The sequence below is a fragment of the Uloborus diversus genome, chromosome 5, assembly GCF_026930045.1.
Source record: "Uloborus diversus isolate 005 chromosome 5, Udiv.v.3.1, whole genome shotgun sequence".
Classification (NCBI taxonomy): domain Eukaryota; kingdom Metazoa; phylum Arthropoda; class Arachnida; order Araneae; family Uloboridae; genus Uloborus; species Uloborus diversus.
Genome location: NC_072735.1, coordinates 29707078 through 29729989, shown reverse-complemented (window position 1 = coordinate 29729989; position 22912 = coordinate 29707078). Strand labels below are relative to the sequence as shown.

The following is a 22912-nucleotide window of genomic DNA, read 5'->3' as shown; positions in this document are numbered from 1 at the left end:
ATTTACAGCCGAACAACAACCCATTTGACTCAATTTAACGCATGCTAGAGAAATGTAAACATCAGCAGCAATGCTATCGCTATGAAGCACTGGATCAAGTTTGCTCCAAGATGGCTGATGTGTCGGCTCCTCCACTATAGGGGCCTAGTAGTTCAGTAGTTCTAAAGTTCTAGCTCACTTAAACCAGTAAGGGGTGCTCATCACAAACAAGGGCATGCCCAGAAGTTTTGGGGCTCCACACAAATGACTTTTTCCTGCGTCCCTACACATTTCATCCTTCATTTTAAAAATCTCCGGCCCCCTTCAGACTCATGCCAACAGATGTCTTTTCAGGTAGTTCTGGGATGAACTTAACCCCCAAAACCCCACCTGTGTGACCCACACTGTGACATCACCAATGTTTCAAAATAGTCAATTTAAAGAACTATTCACATTGATTTTCTTAAATATTTTATTTTGATTTAAGTAAATTATCATTTTGTGAGCAGCAGTTGCATAAAAGTTTTATACACATAAAACCTTTTGACCTACTGAAACAAACATGCAAGTTTTCAGTAAACAACTATCCTTCTTCATAACCACTTACTGAAAACTCGAGATCAAAATTATTCATGGCATCATATATGAAAGTTTTCAAACAAAAAAGGTTCAACAAATTCTGAAACTAGATAGAATTGGTAGTTTAGCTTTTAAGGCTTTTTTTTTTTTTTGATGTAAATAATATGGTTAGTTGTGAAGCATTATACTACAGTCAAAGCTTGAAATCTCGAACCTCCTTATCTCGAAACCCTTGATGTCCCGAAACAAAAATTTTCCCCAGCATTTTCTATAAAAACCCGTATGTATTTTTCATAGTTATCTCGAAATTTATTTTTCGAAACCCTTGATGTGTCGAAATTTTTGCACAGAAGCAAGTTTCAATTGTCGTTTTTCTCCGGCTATTTTTGTAGTAAAACCAGTTCCAGAGACAATTGCTTAACGTTTTTCATCCCTTTTCTTGGAAATTTTGTGAATAGGGGATTTGGGCAAGATAATAGGGGAGTGTTGGCATGAAGGGGGTGCAGTGTTATCCTCCGAGTTTAAAATCTTTGTGCATTTCTCTCAAACATGTTGTCCACTTTGAGGAAAGGGGTTCAATTTTTCGGCCATCAGTTTTCAAGCGAAAACGAAAAATGTGTTCCTCATTTTCATCATTCAGCTTTTTTAACTCCTACAAAATGGCTGCTGAGAACTTTTCGAATGAAGGTTACTGGTTAAAGATAAAATTAGAATTTTTAAATTTTTAGGTGAAAAAACCAAGTTGAAATTGTTGTTCATTTCAAAATCTCATCTTGCGCACTTTCGACAATTAGAAAATTTCAAATCTAGTGAAATATTGAAAACTACTTTATTGATCGTAATTCGAAGTGGTCCCATAGTACATATATAAATGCATATAGCGTACCCATGTGTAAATGTGAGACTTACTAGTGTATTTTTTAAAATCCCTTGATAACTTGATATCACGAAATTTTTCCCCATGCCGAGAGATTTAAGATATCGAGGTTGTACTGTATAACTAAAACTTAAAACAAAAATGGAATAATACCTAATGTTTTTTGATCTGGTTTAATTAGCACCAAAAAGTTGTTCACCATGTCATACCAGCCCATCAATGCAGATTCTTCCATTTCTTTCAGTTGCTTTAACTTTGTTTTTATGGGATGAGGAGTAGTTGGTGAAACAGTAGATGAATCCACTGATCCATATGACTTGCTGGAATGAGCTGACAGAGAACATTTGAATATGGCCAGAAGTAGTATGGCAATTAAAAAATGCTTCGGACTTGGCAACATTTTTTTTTCAATTAGGTTTCATTAACCTGGAAAAAAAATTTTAATTCTATAAATTTATCATAAAGCTAAAAATACATTTACAACATAGAAAACAAAGTATTGGTAACTACAAATAGTTATAATATACTATCATTTTTAGAGTGGAAAAGCAGCATTTTCTCAACAGTTTGTCCTTTATTTATGATGGTTGTTTATTTTTCGTATATTTTTAGTACAGAGCTTTTTTTACCTTTTTCATGCACATCATTACATTTAAATCTAACACCATGGCCAGGGACATAATCAGATTTGCTTCAGACAGGGTTTTACCAAACACTTTTCTTGTGAAATTTATATGATCAATAAAACTTGACTTCATTTGTATATTCCAATTTTGTTACTATAGGTAATTTAAATGAAGAAGTGCTGTCTTAAGGACATTAACACTAACAAATGTAAAAAAATAATGCATCTATTAAATGAAGGAAAGAAATCTGATGTGTGTACAATATGTAACTTCCCACCTGTTAAATATCCTATGTATCAGAAGTGCCCATCCCCCCAAGTTCAATGGCGCAAATACTCCCCCCCCCCCCACCCCTTTTTCTCAACATTTTTGTTCTTTTTATTTTTAGCCCTATTTTTTATTTTATTCATTGTTTTTTAAATATTTATTTATTATTGTTGTTTTTTTCTTTGAAAAGTTCTGTGCTACACTAATAACATACACACAAACACATACAAACAAAATGAAATAAATGAAATGAAATTAAAATAAAATAAAAATAAAATAAGAGAAATATTTTAAATTAAAAACAAATTAAATAAATACATAAATAAAAATTAAAAAATCCCTCGCCATAATTCCTTCCTGTGGGCACCCCTGCTATGTGTATTCTTAATAACTCAAAAGAATAGATGCGTGTACTGTTATACAAACGTTTGAAGTAATGCTTCCTAAATTCATCGATTTTGAGGGTTGGAAAACATGTCAAAAAATACAGTTTGGCACTTACAAATGTAAAGAATTTTGAGGTTTTTAACAGCGTCGAGTTTTCAAAATTGGAAGGAAAACATTGTATTGTTCGTTTTTCACAAGAAGGCACTTCACCACCCCTCCTCGAATGCCGAGTTCTATTTTACGCGGAGGTGATCGGTATGCAATCTACGCGCTTCTAAAGGAGAGATAAACAGCCTTAATTGGGGCATGCATTTTAATGTGCAAAAAAGTGTTAGTGTCCTTTATATCACTTCTTTGTTGCCATTTTAGTTATTCTTACATTTTAAAAACTGCTGCCTTTACAACAAAATGCTATGATCTGAATATACCTTCTGTCGAAAACAGTGACATAGAATCATCACGTGACAAGTGAGGAGTCAAGTGTCTTCTTGTGAAAAACAGACTAGAATATTGTTTTGTAGAAAGGCTGTTCACAATAACAACAACAAAAAATAAATGCCACAAATAAAGCACTGAGTTTGTACAATTCTTCAGCAATAATAATTTCACTTTTGAAATGAAATTGAAAAAATAAATAAAATTATGATAAAAAATTTCAGAAAAAACATAACAGAAAGCATTTTTTTACAACTGTTTTTAAAACTTCTGGAGGAGGTTTGAACCCTAAAAACTAATCCATTAAATAGGGTCCTAGTCATGGCATACTGCCATGGGAAAGTAAAACGCGGTAACTGCAAATTTTTAATTCTTCTTTCTTTTTTGCATTTTTAATCATCTATCGCACTCAAGCGTGTTTGTTTGGTTTCAGCTGAAAATAAAACATGAACAAAAAGTCAAATTAAAATATTTCACTATTATTAGTAGTATGGAATCCAAAATGCACTTCTTCAAATATCTCAAAACCTCATTTCTGCAGACACTGCTCTTTGCCTTCCCATGGCAGCATAGTCCATTACAATTTTTAGGGGTGATTTTAGGGATCTTTTCTTTTTTTATGGGCAGGAATCTGTTTTTTTAGGGGAGGGAGACTTTGTACAACATAATATTGTAACTATAATATTAATTACATTAAATATTGCATTTTATACAAATACATCAGATAGCTTTCTAAAACTGATTAAGAACTTACAACAAGAATGAATATGTCGAACGCTGAAGTCATAGCAATCATAGAATAATCTGTCATTCAAAATAATTCAATCTATCGCAGAGTTTTAAAAACTTTTTAATACAAATACAAAAGTGACGACCAGCAACAGGCTCTGGGCCCAGCTAGACTGGTCCTAGTCAATTTACAATCCCCAGTGAAGATCAATAGCCTTCTTAAAACTGTCTACTCCTTTGCTCATTACCACCTCTTCCGGTAAGCTGTTCCAAGGTTCCACTACCCTGCTAAAATAATAATTTTTCCTAATATCCATGTTAGCCTGAGATTTAAATAGCTTAAAACAATGACCCCTTGTCCTGTTTTCAGTGCTAAAATTTAGCCCCGTAACATCTTTCGTTTGAATAAATTTAAACAGCTGAATCATGTCCCCTCGGTCTCTTCTTTGCTCAAGACTGTACATTTTTAGCCTTCTAAGCCTGGAATCATAATCTAAGTGGGAATCTTTATCTGATGCTAAGATTAAATTATTTCAAAATGCATAGAAAGAGCCACAAAAGTTAATCTTAACAAATAGCGTACTAGAACAAAATTTTTTATCACATCAAATAGCTGGTTTATTGATACCTAGAATATGGATAAATAAAGTAAATGTTAAAAAAAATTATCTGTTCTTTAACAGGGGCACCCATTTCCATTTCCCAAAGGAGTGATGGCACACCTTCACTCAAATGCGGTGGAATCCCCCCCCCCATCCCCCCAAAACGGCGCCTTCCCTCAAATGAGATCTGAAGTTCTCTTAAATTCTCCCCCCCCCCCCCCCGCCCCAGGCCTGCATCTAAAATCTTTGTTCCCCCTGCAAAACATCACCAGGATCCCTTACCACCCACTGGATTGCTCACACAAGATTGGGCCGTGGGCCCTTTAGTCATTCATGCAGATACATAGTTCAGTGCCTGCCCCCTAAAAATAATTGATGGTGCAGTCTGTGCCAAATGCAACTCCCCTCATGGGCAATCCCTCCCTCTCCCCTCTTCCAAACACTTTTTAAATCAACTTTAAAAACACACTCCATTAAAGTTTATTCAAAATTTTTTACACAAAAGTTAACATTACATGAATGCATTTAAAAAAGGGGGAAAAAAACATTTCTTTCAGCTACTTTATAAAGAAAACACTAAATTGTTAACAGAGGAGCGCAACATTATGTACACTTTTAAAAATGGTACCAAAAAAACCCTTCTTAAAGAAACTAAATACAACAAATCAAAATTAAAAAGATTAATTTAAGAAAATATAAAACAGATCTTGAAACAATCTTGCACACATACCTAAAGAAAAAAAACGTAGAGTATAACATGCCCTGCTCAAAAATACAGCCGTTTTGACAGTTGCATGCTTTGCACAATGGAACACCATATGCAAGCAGCAAATTAAACGGCACCAATCCAATTCACGGCAAAGAAGTTAGCGTGTAGACAAATCATTGTGGTATTCTGAACATCTATTAGGAACTGTGGGGCTAGGGTACTTAGAAACGGATGGAAATAATCGCTAAAAACTCCAGCTGACTGCAGGGACGCGTAACCATGACACTAACGTGACGTCACGTCCTGACATCACGCAAAAGTGAAAATGATGGCAACTGAGGTGATTCACCGGTTGAAGTTTTCACACAGGTTGCCGGCAAAACTTGGAGCCACATTGTCGCCAAGTTCGATCATAAGTATTGCGTCACGCATTGCTTGGCAAGTTTTTTTCCCGCAAAATTATTGAAAATTTGAAAACATCTCATTTGATTTATTTTTTGTAAAAAATAATTTCTTTGTTTATTTTGTTCGTTTTTGCTTAATTCTATCGCTTTATTTTCGTTGATCATGCAACAATGCAACATAAAGCCACTAGGGTTTGAAATCTGCCCAAAAGAAGAAGCAAAATTTCCTCAACTCAAAAAATGCAAACGCAACAAAGCTCCTAAAATTTAAAACTAAAAAAAAAATTAATAAAATAATTTGAATTTTGACATCTTGAATTCAAGTTATGTTTTTCGCAATCACGAGTGTGTGTAGGCGTGTGTGTTTGTGTGTGGGGGGTATGTGTATGTAGGCATGTTTGTTTGTGTCTGTGTGCTGGCATAAGTGTGTGGGTAGTTGTGTATATGAATGTGTGTGGGGGGGGTATGTGTGTATGTGTATGTGTGTGTAGGCATATGTGTTTGTGTCTATGTGCAGGCATGAATGTGTGGGTAGTTGTGTGTGTTTGTGTATGTTTGTGTATGTGTGTGTATGTGTTTGTGTGTGTATGTGTGTGCGTGCGCGTGTGTGTAGGACATGGATGCAACCTGGAGACGGCTTTCGCTATAGGAGCAGCATCGTGAGGACCGGTCGACGGTGATGCTGCAGAGGGAGGCGGTGGGAAAATAAAATCAAAGGACATCAAAGCTATCAAGTGAGAACAATAAGCAATCGTGATTGCTGAAAAAAAAAACTACAATTTAATTGACTTCCCAAAATTTAAACTGTCACGCTTGGGAAACAATGATGACGCTTTGTATTACTTAATTTTGCATGTTTTTTATGGTTCCATTACTGGTTCTGGACCAATTTACATTATATTTACAATATCTATATTTATCTACATGTTACTTACTTTCTCATAGCACTATAATTTCATAAAACCTATACCTATTTCATTCTTTAAAGTGTATAAAGTCTTAAAACGTTTCCTTTTAATGACAACGGAGATGAATTATTGTAACATGACTTTTAGTAGTTTTAAACCAAAAAGGGAAAATATAACGATATGAAATGAATGGGGAAAAAAACGGAAACCGAGATTTGTCTCAAAGGCAAAGCATGGATCATTTAAAACAATACCTTTACCTTCAGAATAAAGTAGCTAACTTCTTTGAGTTGCTTCATTATTCATCATCTTTCGCTCAAAAAGACAATTTGATTTTTTAAAAAAAATAAAAAAATTACATTCTATATAAATTTTTTAATTTTTTCCAAAATTATTGCTGTTATTTTGATCTAAATCGTGTTTTGAAATTCAATCTATATGTCAGTTAGTTATTTAATATCTTAAGCTAAATCTTTACTGAGTGCTTCAATTCTCAGTGATTTAAAAATTTTATCATAGCTATCATCTTTATTTATAATCAGGGCTTAATTTGCGTGGGAGCTCATGAGTTCAGTTCATGCACTTCTATTTATTCAGCAATTTTTTAGAAATTGTGGGATAAGCAGCGCAGCTCATTGATATTGCATATGTATGTGTGCATTTTCAGGAGAACGGCCTGGATTAGTAATTAAGCCAGGTATCAAAAAATTCAGGATTTTCCAAGAAGTTCATTTATTCTTGCCTCATTTTTATAGGGTTGCAAATAACGGAGATACTAATTAAAATGGCAATTAACAATTCATTGCAAATTTAATGATGAAAACATATTCCTACATTCAAAATTGTACTAACAATCAAATCAGCGGATTTTTCTGCTTAAGATGAAATTTGTTTGAAGTTTCCAACTTAGTCAGAATTAAATTATGGCAGTTTTAGCTCTAATTCGAAAGGATTTTCTCATGTAAAATCATAACCTCGCACTTTTCCATGTCTTATTTTCAACAATATCTTTTTTAATCTTCTGTGCCTGATATTTAGCATGAAAAAATAACCAACGTGAAAAATGAACAGAATTAAAATCTTTCTCCACCAGTGCAGCCAGAATTATTACCTTCTGAAGGTTTTCTTTTTTTTACTAGCGCGGTACCCGCACGGCTTTGCCCGTAGTAGAAAATTAAAAGGTCATTTATGGTTCGCCTGTATATTTACAAATAATGATGATGAATTACAAAAATAATGATGATGAATTTCTCGCCAATTTGCTATGTTTTCACTTGCTCGCCCATATTACAGTTCCACGTTGATATTTTCGTAATTTACTCTTCCACGTTATGATCATTTGCAGGGTAAATTTTTTTTTAATTGGAATAGAAAAAGAACAAAATCGAATTTTAGAAAAATCGCTTGGAGGTGCACACCCCCATGCTACAAACTAATTATGTGCCAAATTTCGTGAAAATCGGTCGAACGGTTTAGGCGCTATGCGCGTCACAGAGATCCAGACAGAGAGACTTTCAGCTTTATTATTAGTAGAGATTTTATTATTTTTTTTTAATTAAAACTACTTACGTGTGTAAAAACTAGTGTATTGAGAAGAATGCTAAAACAAAGTCTCCCTGGCGGCTGTCCCCCCCCCCCCCCGGCCACTTCGTTGTGCCAGTTCCCCACCATTGCAAGGTTTATTCTGAACTGTGAAAATTTGAACAAGTTCTTTTGGTTTTTAAACTACAGTAGAAGTTTTCCTTCTGTTTTCGGAATTATAGTTTAGTAATTTTTCCAGGCATGAACCGATGAGAACTAACATTCAAAGTGGTTCGTCTGGTTTGGTACGAGTCGACGTGTTTTGAGTGACCTTGCTCTTCTCTCTCTCTCTCTCTCTCTCCTCTTTTTCCCTTCTTCCCTCACTGCATCTGAAAAGAGGATGAATCATCCGCTTCAATTTGAGCAAGATGTCAAGATCCTTCCACTTGCAAGAATGGGGAAAGGAAATGCTTTTTGCTGGACATATAAATAAAGCAACTATAAATTATTTGACTACCACAGACAGGCTGCGGTTCATCCAAAACTGCTCTCAGTCAAAAGGGTTAAAAGAATTTGAGCATTTGGGTTCTAAATATTGGCTCCCATATGCAAAATTGTAAGGGGGGCTCAGAGCTTTTAACCATGGTTTAGCAGGATATTTTCCCCTGGAGGCAGATTTCAGGACAGATTCGAGTCATTAAAATTTGACATTTTTAATTATTTATTCATTAATGGCTGGAGAAGAAATATTTTTATATTTTTGCAAAGAAAAAAGTACTAGTTCTAATTTCCAAAGAGGGGCGGGGGGCTCGAGCCCCCCCTTACCTCCTATATGGGCGCCCTTGGTTCTAAATACTGCTGTATTGAGCAAGGGCGCTCCGAACTTGAGTTTTTGGGGGAGCAAAAATTCTTAATTTGCAAAAGGAGTTCGAAATTTTGCCGAATGATTAAAGTTTTGCCGAAAGGAGCTCCAAATTTCGCCGAATGCTGATAATTTTGCCGAATCGTCAGACAACATTTGCCGAATAAGGACTATTTTGGGAGGTCACAGTGACCTCCATGACTTCCCATCGGTCGTCCCTAGTATCGAAATGCAATTTAGCAGAGTAGTCGAGAACCGACTATTCGGCCACTTAGATGCTCGGTCGAGTACTACCGTGTTTCAGTCGTGTTCAGAGACGGCGATTGGGATGGGGGGGTGGGGTAAAAAAAAAACTAAAAGCCATAGGATTTTCCGTGGCAGCAAAAAAATGAAGGAAAAAAAAAGCGAAAACTTTTGCAAAGCCTGGTTTTTAGAGCATATGAGTGGTAATAGATGCAAAGTGGTAACAGCTTAACTCATGTTTTTCTTAAGATGTTAATGATATATGTACACAATAAATTTCCCCAAAGAAATACTTCGACATGAATTAGACTTACATTATAGTTAAACAATAGATTTACTAATATCTAAACAAAGAATACATAAACTGAAAGTTACTGTTGTGCTAAATAATGTTTCGTAAACAGATATACAAAGTAAAACCAATAATGGGATCGTTTCCAAAATTTTAAAAGTATTTTTTTCTGAAAGAGCATGCTTAAAAACATAGGATGACTATTTTTTAAATAATTTGTTTAAGTTTAATATTTAAAAAAAAAATCCTTAAATCGGCGCGCTTTCAATGTTTACGCTTCTGTCCGATGACATCACAAATGGTGAAACGCCATTCTGTGTTGCCATTCACAGAGCAAAATATTTAATTCGCATCTTTACTCATGTGTATTGGCAACGATATGGTTGATAGCAAGCGTAGAGCGTTATTTGTTATAAAACAAATGAACCATAAAAAGTGGGGGGGGGGCGGTTTCCCCCTTGTCTCCCCCCCCCCACCCGAATTCCCGTCACTGGTCGTGTTTTAACATTATACTCCGATAATAATTAACAGAGATATCAATTAAAAACTATTAATTATAATCCTTAGATTTTGACATAAAATCCCTATTTTTCGAAGGCTTTCCTCCATTCAAATTATTATTCAGTGTATTCAGTAAGTTACCGCCCCTTTATTAAAATTTATAGCGTGAAGAAAATCATTGAGACGAAAGATCTGATGCCATTTTTTTCTCGAATATGAACAAGTAAAATTCAAGTAAACTTTTGTTTCAAATGCTTTTCCTGTAATCGAGGGAAATGTTTATTGTTTGGTTATTTTTCCGCATTCTGCAGCAAAATTTTACTGATTTTTTTTTTTTTTTCCAAGCCTGAGAGTTAAACACGCGTTACTTGACACATCTTTTATTTTCGAGGCATACAGTACAAAGCCGAGCGACGCAGCTAGTTTTATTTAAACCACGAAAAGATTATGATGTTTGCTTTTACGTTTTATCACTACAATATTAAAATTTAAATGTTTCAAAGTATTGAAATACTTTTCCCCTTTAATTATCTGTCATTAATTATAAGTCAATGGAATAAAAAACGCAGCCATTAATAATGCAGGTTTTATCAGATAATATCCCGAATTCAATCTCTAGACAGCGAGGAATCACAATCTCGAATCCCAATATTACAGTTCTTTTCGGAACGGATTATGGGAAAAATCATATCTGAAGAGCCGTTCTTTTCATCGAGGCCTCTCACAATGTGCATAGATATAATCAAATTCTAGGTTATTTTAATAATACAGCAAAAGGAAGTTTCATTATGACCACCTATGGAATGTGACACGCAAAGGCTTCTAACAGGAACAGTTTCTGTATTATTCAGCAATGTAGGATAATAAAATACGATGTGATGTCGGGATTGTGTTGATGGGTACAGTTTCGGGGAATCTTTATCTTTCCTAATAATAAAGCTCAAAGTTTGTCGGGATATCTGTCCGGATCTCTGTCGGGATGTCTCTCCGTGACGCGCACAGCGCCTAAACCATTTGGCCGATTTTCTCGAAATTGGGCACAGAGTTAATTTGTAGCATGGAGATGTGCACCTCGAAGCGATTTTTCGAAAATTCGATTTTGTTCCTTTTCTATTCCAATTTTAAGAACATTTTCCCAGCAAACTGTCATAAACGTGAACGAGTAAATTACCAAATTATCATAACGCGAAATCGTGACATGGGCGACTAAATTAACATAGCAAATTGGCGAGAAATTCATAATCCATTATTTGTAAATATACAGGCGAACCAAATGACCTTTCAATTTTCTATTACAAGCAAAGCCGTGCTTGTACCGCTAGTGGAAAATAAACTGATGGATTATTTACAAAGTTTCAAAAGTCGAAAACCAACAGTCGTATGTTTGCTTGAGTTCATTCAGCCTTGACACTTATTTCTTAACTTTATTAATAGTTAACTTTATAGTTGCTGTTCATCATTTTCGCATTTTGCAACGATTGAAAAACTTTTCTCACCCAAACTAACACTATAACAGAGCTGGTACAATAAAAGCTTTAAAAAAGAACTTTGGGAACAAGTTGTCGAAGTTGAAAGAAAAAGAAAATAAAAGGAAGAGATTTTAAAACCGGGGAAAAACAACCAAACAAACAAAAAACAAAAGGCGCAGCATAAAACACAATTCTATAAATATTAAATTAAATTTTCCTTGTAAATACGAGATTTAAAAAAAATTCGTTTAAATTAAAGATGCAAAATAGAGTTTTTCGTGAAAATAAGAATCCACTGTTTACCCTTGAGTAACGAAGTTAAATTAACTTCCACGTGGCCAATTCGCAACTCCAGAGCTCGAATACTCTACCTTGCGGTGATAAACAATACTAAAGAAAAAGGTAAAACAGTCCATTCCACATGTTTTCTTTGGGGTAAATTACAGGCTTCAGACAGTTTATGGGGTAATGTAATTTCAGAAGAATAAAAAAGAAAGCTTCCTACAAACATGATGAAAAATTACAGCCATTAACTAAGCGTCAAAGCAGGTTATAAGTTACGGCATTTGTTTGTTTTACCTTTTTCATCCGCCATTAGACAGTGGTTGCGGTGCCCCCTATAGTTTATTGAAATTGCGAACAAACTGGAGCTTTTGATCACGCGAACAAGGAAATTCCTTTCCAAAGCCTTTCAGGTAAAATTAAAATACGTTTTGTTTGCTGCAAGACGATATTCTGGAGCAACGATAGTATTAGCTATCACACTTCATTATTTTGGAATCACTAATTTCTCTTAGAGCCCGTTTACATCGACCAAAAAGCCAACTCACTGCAGGTACTTGAAAACTGGAAAAAGAAAACTCTTTAAAGATGTTTAAAAAAAGCGGGTTGTTGCAGGTGGACTTTCAGACTTACTCCTTATCAGGTGCAACATTCAAAAGGGATATTAGTCAACTGCAGGTAGAAATGCAAACGAATGCTATTGAAAGTCCCTTTTCCTTTGTAAAAAGACCATTGAAGTGTAAATACATCAAAAGTAAATCCTCTACTGTTCACTGAACTACTAGTTGTTACTAACTAAAAGTTAAGATTCATTCTCTTAGTATTCAAAGCAAAAGACAGGGCTGACTAGAGGCAATGTCAGCCTAGTTGGAAACTAGGGTCTTGTCCTTTCAGCGGGCCTGTCTCGGAATCGTAGTAGTATAAATTTGGCATGTTTTAGGGGTTAAGGGGGCCCGGTGATCAAACTATTAAAAGGCCCGCCTTGGCTCTCGGTGGCTCTGGCAAAAGAAAGCAACAAAAATAATCAGTTCAAGAAAAAGTAAACGAAAAAAAAATTTATATGGTTGCTGCAACAATTATTGCAGTTAATTAAGATGTTCAGCGAAGTATAATTGGTAAAATAAATTGAAATGATATCAATTGTTCAAAATAATGAAGGAACCGAAAATATAGCTTCCTTACGAGGGAACAGTTTCGACTAGGTCAACCAAAACCATAGGTCATTATTTCCCTCATATTTTACTATGTCCTTTTACACCATTACCCTTCAAACCCAAAATGCCAGAGCGTTAAATAACAGCATTTTCTCTCGAAAAAGCCATTACGCGCGGAAAAGTTTAGAGCTGAAACAAAAACATAATGATAAAAAAAGCGCAATACCAAAGGCAACGGGCGAGTAAGTGTCTGCAAGAGATGCACGCACATCTTAAAACTGTATACCTTGAAAACGGTAAAAACCGGCCTTGGAGTTCAGGAAAGCGTGAAAAGGCCTCATCTTAATCCGCTCAAGGCAACTTCTTTTTTTTTTCCTTTCCTTTGCTTTTTGATGTATGACCTCGGAATCGACAATTCCACTGTTCTAATACTTGCTCGGGAATAGAACGTGCTGTGTTTGAACTTTGAATTAAAAAAAAAAAAAAATCATTAATGATATTCAGCAGATGAGCAGTCATTATTGGAACATACGAGTTTTTCTCATCATGAATCGACTCAAAAAGCTTAATTAAGCGTCATATCATGCTTGTTCAATTATAATTTCTAACAAAAAAAGGGATTATTTAATAGGTGTTAATCATCTGTACACTGTATCCGCGTCAGCTCACAATGTAACCTTTTAGTTTCATGAGTTCATTTGATGGCACACAGGAACGATCCACTTAAATCTTTCTTGCGAGTTACTGGAGTAGGCCAGGTGTACAAATGAGGCAGTGAGAAACTACAAAGGGATGTAAGTGGACATTTTCAAGTTTCGAGTAAAACGCGTTTAAAGATGACGTCCAGGTAGGCTTTCATTGAATTTTTTTTTCTAAATCATGCTGTATTGCAGCAACTACCAGGGCTACAAGTACCACCTCTTGCCCCAAGACAGAGGAGAGGTTCACCTACCACGTGTACTGATTATCTTCAAATTCTTAATTTTGCCACTTACATCTCTTTGCTTCTCACTGCTTCAAATGTCCTACTTTATGAAGCAGTGGGAAGCAAAGGGGTGTAAGTGCCAACCAGTGTCGTCCCGAATTAAAATTTTAAAAGGGGGGATAATTTCAATTTGCCGAATGGAACTTCAAGTTTTCCCGAATGGTAAAATATGAGCAGTGGTGTTCCCATAGGGTATACGCCATATACTCTCGAACATTTCTTAGACATATAGCGTATACCCTCAAGATTCAAAAATTTTCATATTATAATATATTATGTATATGATCGCACACACACATTCTGCATAACTGATTACTGGGAGTATATCCTCAGAAAATTTGATGGGAACATCACTGAATACGAGTATGCACACATAGGTACATCTGATGAAAAAAAAAAAAAACATTCGGGTATCTAAATATTGCAATTACGTTTCCAAAATTGCCGAATTGTTAAACAAAATTTTCCGAATAAAAATATTTTTGGGTGATCCCAGTGACCTATTTTTAAAGGCACCATCGTTGGTGCCAAAATTAAAATGTTGGATGTAACCAAGGCAGTTTCAATGTTTTCTGTCGGCCAAGGCGAGGAATTTTATATCTCGCCCCACGTTGATACAATACCACTACAACATAGCATGAATTCAAAGATTATTAACAAAGAAACCTTTTGATCTAAATTTTATACTGTAGTGTGTACAACATTGAAAGTAGTGTTGTCTTTAAAATTTCTTGGTGCTCGAAAAATCTTCATTGGTTTAGAAATTTAAATCTACCCGCTAAAAGCACGTCAATCCTTAGTTAACGTTTTGTTCCCAATAGAGATTAAAAATTAAATCTCTGACAAGAGATGAGAGCGGTCGGATTAAACTGGAAATTTCGGGGAGGGGGGAGTTTCCCCCCCCCCCCCCAGAGAAGTTTATTTCCACTTGGAAAAAATTGAAAATATGGAAACTTCTTGAACAAAATAATGAACTTGAAAATTTATAATTGTACATTACAATGCTTTAAAAATAAATAAATAAATAAAAAAAAAACCTTTTATGTTCATTATCCCATATAAAAACACTAACTTTGATAATGCAAACTGTAGGGTAATTTGATTTCCATGTACACCAAAATACTATATGCTACTTTTGTCACTAAATTTGTGAATGTATACATAGAACAAAATAATATCAATGACATCAACTCATTCTGGAAATGCTCAAGTTAAATTTAAATACTTTTCATGTAATGTGTGTGCATGTATATTATATATATATATATATATATATATATATATATATATATATATATATATATTAGGGTGGTCCTTATTTTTGAAGTTGTAGATATTTTACACGACGCCCCCTCAATTTGTTCCATTATACAAATAAATGATCCATGCAAAATTTTAAGTCAATCCATGAATATTAACACGTGCCCCTAGGGCCCCCTTTTTTGAGTTTCGATGAAAAAATTGCGGATTTTCTCACTTTTATGCAAAAATATTCCTAGGTTTCATATTTAAAGTAATTTTGAACCTCAATAGATGTTGCTACTTCCAGACCAACCGCTATCTCACTTTCATTCTGTAAAATTTTACATATTACATAAGGTACATGTACACCAATGGCCTTGGGACAGGCATACCGCTATTCGCGCTCGTTTCAAACCAAGCGGTAGGGGAACATTTCTTTCCACCAAGATGGACACAAGGGATTCTAAAGGCCATTAATTAATGACCTAGGCCTTAAATGAATGATTTTTGACGACAACAAATTGCCTCCTCCAGGCTTTGGGGGTGTTGATTTAGAAAATTTTCTGTGTATGTAATAGGTGTGGCAAATTGGGTCACTAGGTTTCCATGCTATAAATATAAGTAATGACAATTATATTTTAATTCGCTGTTCTTTAGTTATATACTTAAATGTTTATGCATTCTTATAATTTAAATTTTGAAAATTCCTCGATTACCCAACCATAAAAATAAACTCTATTTTCCATATCTAAAATATAAATTTTAAAAAAATCCAGATCGGAGTAAATTAAAAATCTATACTTTAAACTGTCTTCTATTTCAGTACATAGTCCTTTATTATCATCAAATTCCTCTTGCAATTCTTAACATTTAGAAACCGAAATGGGTATCTATCCTAACCTGTTGAACCTTTTTTCTATATCTGGTTACCACAACGCAAAAGAGCTTGACAATTATTGATATCTGCTCGCATTTCATCAATGTTAGACAAATGCCATATTAGGGACAAAGATGCTGCTCATTTCTTAACAGCCTATGTAGATGCAGTAAATTTAAATCCAAATAACCTTATGATCAATCGTACATCCCTTAAGAGAGCAAAATAAAACCTTCGAGAGGTAAAATCAGATTTCATGATTTCAAATTTAGATTTTTTAGTTCTTCCATGGGATACAAAGCTACATCCTGATGTAACTGGAAAAACACGCCGATAGACTTATCATGATAGCTTCAGATCCAAATGTTGAACAGCTACTCAGAATTTCTGAGATATTTCTTCAGTTGTATATGATATCTTAGATGATTGCCCTTTATTGCTAACTGTTCAATCTGTAGTGTTTTATACAGCGGCTTACAATACCGGCCATATAAATTGTGCATGTAATTTTTTAGAGCAAAAGCTGAACGGTGATATATTGCATTTGTATTGCTATCATCATGCACTTGAAATCGTACTGCAGAGTGTCTTTAAAGAAGTTCTTGTCTTTCTTAGTTCTAGACTCGATGTTCCATTATTTAAGTGCTTCAAAATTCAAAACGTACACATACACATACCACTTAAAAATATACCAATTCTAAAAGAATAATTTGATGACATATGATTGTTCGTAGAAAGAGGAATTAAGAAATATTACAGAGAATTTTCATAACTGTAATAATATTTCTTGGTGAAGTCCTCCCTCCTTCAGGATATGTTTTCGGAAACCTGGAGCTTATCTGTGAGCCAGATGGGTGGCAAAAGGAATTTATTGTTTGAATATTTATATATTTAGGAAACAATTTAAATTGACCTTACATGAGGAGAATGCCCGTAAATGCTGTTTTACAGTTAAATGTTGGATGAAGATATAGTTTTTCGCAGCAAATAGGCCTTTTAAATTAATATAAATTCTAGTGTCCAAAAAACCTGCAGCGTACAAAATGATGACAAACATGCAGCAGAAGCAGTGATTGAAAAATTCATAAATCACTTATGGTACTTAGGGAATGAACTAGTAGCTTTGTCCGTATTGGATGAAGGAATTAACTTTGAAGATAGGAAAAAACCACTTCAAAAAAAAGAAAAAAAATGCTTGCTCAATAGGAAGACGTGTCTGATGACTGTATAAAAAATTTCAGATAACAGTAGATGATTTGGAATACTTTCTTAGTAAAGATCTTCTTCTTTATAGAATCAATTACAAGTCAATAAAACTGTTTGATAAGTTACAACACCAAAAGATGTTTTCCTATTTGATCCTAATTCATGGCAAAATGAACTAAGCTATTTAAAGAGAAGAGATATCGTTAAAATGCTGAAAGTTGTGAATGATACAACTGAAAGAGGAGCACAATTAATCGAAGAATTTCACAATCAATTTACCAAATATGAGTCACAAAAGCAATTTAATATTTTACAGACAGTTCAAGACTATCGGAAAAAAAAGCACACGATTGAGGTACATTGAGAAAAGCGTACGATTAATCTAAAGTTTCTAAAGCACTATTTCATTCTTATTCAATGTAAAATCTTTAGACGATATGAAATAATTAAAAAGATTAATTTTAGTGCTACCTCGCTGTAAAAATATTTTGCAAACATAGGAGGAACGATGTACGGGGTCTGAAGTAAAAACTCGAAGATTTGAGGGAAAATCATATAAAAGTGTTAAAGTTCAACGTCCTAGGGGCACGTGTTATTATTGATCGATCGAGTTCAAATTTTACACCGATTACATTTTATTCTAGTGTCACAAAACTAGGGGGCGTCACTTGTTGAATTCTGAAAAAAAAATTTCGCATATAAATAAGGACCACCCTAAGATATATATATATATATATATATATATATATATATATATATATATATATATATATATATATATATATATATATATATATATATGTGTGTGTGTGTGTGTGTGTGTGTGTGCTTTTGTATTTGTAAGTGCATGTGTCAAAATTTTTATAGAAAAAGAAAAATAACTTCCTTGTTAAAATCCCTCAATTTACAAAAAAAGAAAGAAAGAAAGAAAGAAAAGAAAAAGAAAAAAAGAAACTGCAAAAAAAAAAAAAAAAAAAAAAAAAAAAAAAACAACATTTTATAAAAAATCACACCCAACCAAAATTAACAGTTGAATTTTGATTTGACTAATTTGAGGTGTTTGAAACTCAGGAATCTACAGGCAGTTAGAAGCCAGAAAGGCTTTTTTAATGGTATACGTTTTGCGCTATTTCCAAGAAGAAAATTATTTTAGACTGCATATATTTTTGAATATTTAGCACTTTAAGTTTTATAAGGAAATATAACTATTGACAACATTTTAATTCATTCAAAAAATCCACTTTTCCATTCTTTCAGAAAAAAAGAGGACCAACGAAAAAAAAAACCCTTTCTACAGTTCCCCCCGCCTCGCCCCCCCCCCCATCACTGTCTGTAACTTCCATTTCATTTAGGTAAGTCTTTTGAATATTAGAGCATAGGCATACAACAGGATTCACATCAAGAATTGAAGGGATCGAAAAATGTTTCAAAAGACACAAAATGGATAAGAAAGAAAATTAATTCTTGAAAAGTTAAACTCAATAGAAAAATGTTGTAAAACATTGTTCCAACCATTAACAGCGACAATAATTGCAGGAAAAAGAAAATGAAAACATGAGGACACCAAAAAAAAAAACTCGAAAACATTGAAAAGAGGACCAACGTGGAAAGAACATTTTTTAAAAAAAGGAAGCACAACATAATCATGGACACTTCAAGCGACGCGACGATGAACTCAAAACAAAGAGGATCAAAACATTGGAGTAACTATACGCTCCTTTTCTGTGGGATGCTTACTGGAATGAAGGTTACGATGCAGCACCTTCTGGGATGCCTGCCGTTGCTATGGTGACGGAGGAGAATGGTTCCTTCCGTGGCTGCTCCGCGTCTCGCGTCGAAGCCGAGGAAGAAGAAATTTCCAAGTGGAGGTAATGTAATCTATAAAATGCCATAACGAATCAAGACCATCAAGTGAGAACCGAGATATAAAAAACCCATACAAGAGAGTAAAAGAAAGAGGCAGGTTTATCGATTCTTTTAAGAGGAACATGATCTTATGTCCTTCTCCGAAGATAGTTTAAAATTCTATTTTAGAGATTGTTATTTAAAGCATCTGGTTTCTATTGCCATGCAATTCAAGTGCGAGGCTTTTTATTAAATGAAAACTTAAAAACTAAATTCCCGAGTGGTCAGGTTGCACCGTTTTGCGAGAAAAAAAAGTCTTATTAGCTTTTAAAAACAAATGAGATTCCACACTTTCATCGAGCACGCGAACGACAGATAACAACGATGAATAAAAAGTAGTTTTATGGAAATACTTTTAACGCTCAGACTTTAGAGACCATGGGGCGTTTGTGTCCCTTAAGTTCAAAATTTATTTTATCGAATGCAAATAATTTGTAAATTATAGTTATTGAGGCATCAGAGTCTTAATATTAGCATACATAGGGGAGGGTGGCTCAAGGGTAGGTCGCTCAAAGCTGGTAGGCCTTCGTATGCCCCCGTATAGTGTGTTAGTGGCGATGCATACGTATGTCGTGTTTTATATGAACACCCCCGAGTTTTATTCAGTCCCAGCGAAGCAGTAATGAAGCGGCATAGCACAACAGGGCTTAAAATTTAGAAGAAAAAAAAATATACATTTTTTTTAAAATGAAGTTTTGTAACTTCTGATTAGTCGAAGACAAGCTTATTTTTTTAACTGTCAATAATATTACGTTACTTTGATACCATCCACCTACAAACTACGATGGTCATTTCGTTTTTTTTTTTTTTTTTTTTTTTTTTTTTTAAATTTAAGGTTATAATTATTGAAATAAAAAGCGTGCCTTCGGGCAAAGCGGATACAGGATTTAATCATATATTTATTTATAGTTTCTTGACTCGTGTGCTGAATTAGATTTTCGGTTTCAATAGGATAAGTATAACTTTAAAAGGTTATTTTTTAGGCAATTTTGGCAATTAATTTGTCTATTAATTTATTAATCAGTTATTTATTTATGTTTTATGAACAAATGTGCTGACTTTCAATTGGATAAATACAGCTGTTATATATATATATATATATATATATATATATATATATATATATATATTATAATGGCAGGTAGCTAGTCAATTATTTTAATTATTTAAAACTTCATATTTGATTGGCAAATGTACCAAATCAAAATTAGTTCAGCTTACCCGCTTTGGGCTCCCTGGTAGGGCAAAGCGGGTTTTTCAAATGTTTCTAAAGTTTGATAATTAATAAATATTGAGTTTGAAATAACACAAAAATGACTTTATTTTGAAGTTCAAGAACCCTGCTAGGAAATAAAACCGAAATTGTTGCGATAAAAATACAAAAACTACAATTTTCGAGCGTTCTTCAAAAACCTATCCGCTTTGGGACACCCTCCCCTATGTATAATATATAATATATATTAAATTGATTGAAAACATCGGACTAATACTGTCATGCTTCTACTTTTATTCAATACTAGCTGCACTACCCGGAGTTGCACGGTTTATCTTTAAAATAAGAGTTGTGTTAAGTAACGCATGTTTAACAATCAGGTGTAAATGAAAGAAAAAAAAATGTAAAATTTTCCGTCAACGTCTAATAGAAAAGAGAAATTTTATGACTCAAAATTTAAATCTATTTTTTTTTCAATTAATTTATTTGTTAATTTATATTCTAATGATTTACTACCCCCCCCCCCCCAATACTTCCTCTAAGAGTAAAAAAGAAAAAGTGCATATAAATACGTATAAAAACACTTATATCGAAAAAAAACAAAAAAAAAACATATATTTTAAAACCGTAAAAAAATAACAATAAAAATAATTTTTTATTATTATTCCTATTATTATTTTTTTGTAAGAAACAGAAAAGTTGCTATTATTAAAATCTCAAAAGCATTTCCCCGCACACTTCAGAATGCAAAAATTAGATTGATTCATGGAATCATTAATAATAAACGGGTTCAAAGCACTTTCTTTTCGTGCAATAAAAATATAAGTGAAAACGGTTTCACTATTCTTACAAATGATTAGATATAAAAATATTACGTGTCAACAAACTGCACTACAAATATTATTTAAAAGGTAAACAAATGAATAATAGAAGGTTGAAATAAATTTATTTTAAAGTAGAAACTGACAATTTATACAAGTATGAGAGTTGAAATTCTTAAGAAAAATAAATATTTGCATTAAATATAGTTTTGGAAAAGAAGCCAAATTTAACCAATTCGAAAATTTATTTTCAGATTAAGGCTTAAGTAGCTCAATTGCGTGGAAATATTTTCAGAAGTTTGAAAACGCAAACTAATGGAGAATACTAAGCAATAAATCCCGGATGAAATTAAAAATCATTTACATTTTTAAAAATATACATTTTAATGTTTAAAATTAGATTCAGTTAATGGTGTGGTTTCCTGCAGTCAAAAGTACTACTTTTAGTCATTGAAATGGATAGAATGAGCAAAAAAAAAAAAAAAACATGGACCCAGAAAATACTTTCATTTTCCCAACAGTTTTTTTTTTAATTATTATTTTCTTAAAATGTCCGATTTTTCAAACAAGACGTGGTCTTGATGACGTCACAAATAATGCACTTTGCCGCCATCTTTTTACTACGTTTCCACGTTATGATAAACAAGCAGCGAATTTAAATTGCGCTCTACGCTTGCTATCAACCATATCGTTGCCAATATACGTAAATAAAGATGAGAATTAAATATTTTGCTCTTTGAATGGCAACACTGAATGGCATTTCATCATTTGTGATGTCATCGGCAGAAACCGTAAAAAATGAAAGCGCTCCGATTTAAGTATTTTTTTAAAAATATTAAACGTAAACAAATTTATCAAAAAATGGTCAGATCCTATGTTTTAAGCATGCTCTTTCAGAAAAAAATACTTTTAAAATTTTGGAAACGACCCCAGTAAGGAGATTAAAGATTTTTCACTAAATGACAAAAGCTTGAATCAGTTCAGCCATTTAAAAAATATTTTGAAAAAAAGATGGATAAAATAATTTCCTATTTTCAAGACAAAGTCATGGATGGATAGCTGGAAAATATTTTTTGGCAGTGCAAAATGCATGGTTTGTTATTTCATTTCTATGGCAACATCCTAGAGAAAAAAAAAAAAAAACGGGTGGGGAAAATGTGACAATCACGTACAGAACATTTAGTTAAGCTGTAACTACAAACGCGAAAACGATTATAACAAAGAAAGAACGTGACAAGAATAGCTTTTACACATCACCATGGAAACAGCCTTAAATTAAACAAGCCTATGGAATTTCAAGTTTAACAAACAGAAAAGTGAGCGCTGAATATTGAATTTATACTTTTCAAAATTTATACACCTAAGGATACAGACAGTTTGCTAAACCATTTACCGTCCAAGCTAAAAGTAGAGTTTTATTCCAAGACATCTTAGGACAAACAATTATTAATTGAACTGTTTTACGTGACAGCTTTTTTAACGAAAACTTCGAACCCTGTCTGAGCAGACTTCTCGAGAATCAGGAGTTGTCCGATCGTAAATTGCTCATGCCATTGTTACGGGTGTGATATTTATAAGCATATCTTTGCACTTTTAATTTTGGTATCCAAGCGTCCCTCGTATAACACGGTTAATTCGTTCTGTGTAGCATCGAAACCGTATTATACGAGACTTTCTTTAAAATAACTTTTTAACTTATTTTTTACGCTAATTAATCATGCATAGTAAAAATCACATAATAAAAATCATGTCAATATGTTATGTAGGGGAAGCTGCTGTACCCACGGACGGTTGTACCTGCCCGTGGGGCAGGTACTCCCCACGGTACCTGTACCGT

General features: G+C 33.7%; 1 protein-coding gene across 4 annotated transcripts in view; it reads right to left on the bottom strand.

Annotated features, from left to right (window-relative positions):
- The window catches only part of LOC129223354 (prominin-1-like), a 192609-nt gene that overhangs the window by 39725 nt on the left and 129972 nt on the right, over positions 1-22912 (bottom strand). For all 4 annotated transcript variants that reach the window (XM_054857927.1, XM_054857924.1, XM_054857926.1 and 1 more), the window contains one exon: positions 1589-1861. In XM_054857927.1, the coding sequence (XP_054713902.1) occupies positions 1589-1835 (247 nt within the window). In that variant the 5' untranslated portion in view covers positions 1836-1861. The remainder of the gene's footprint in view (positions 1-1588; positions 1862-22912) is intronic.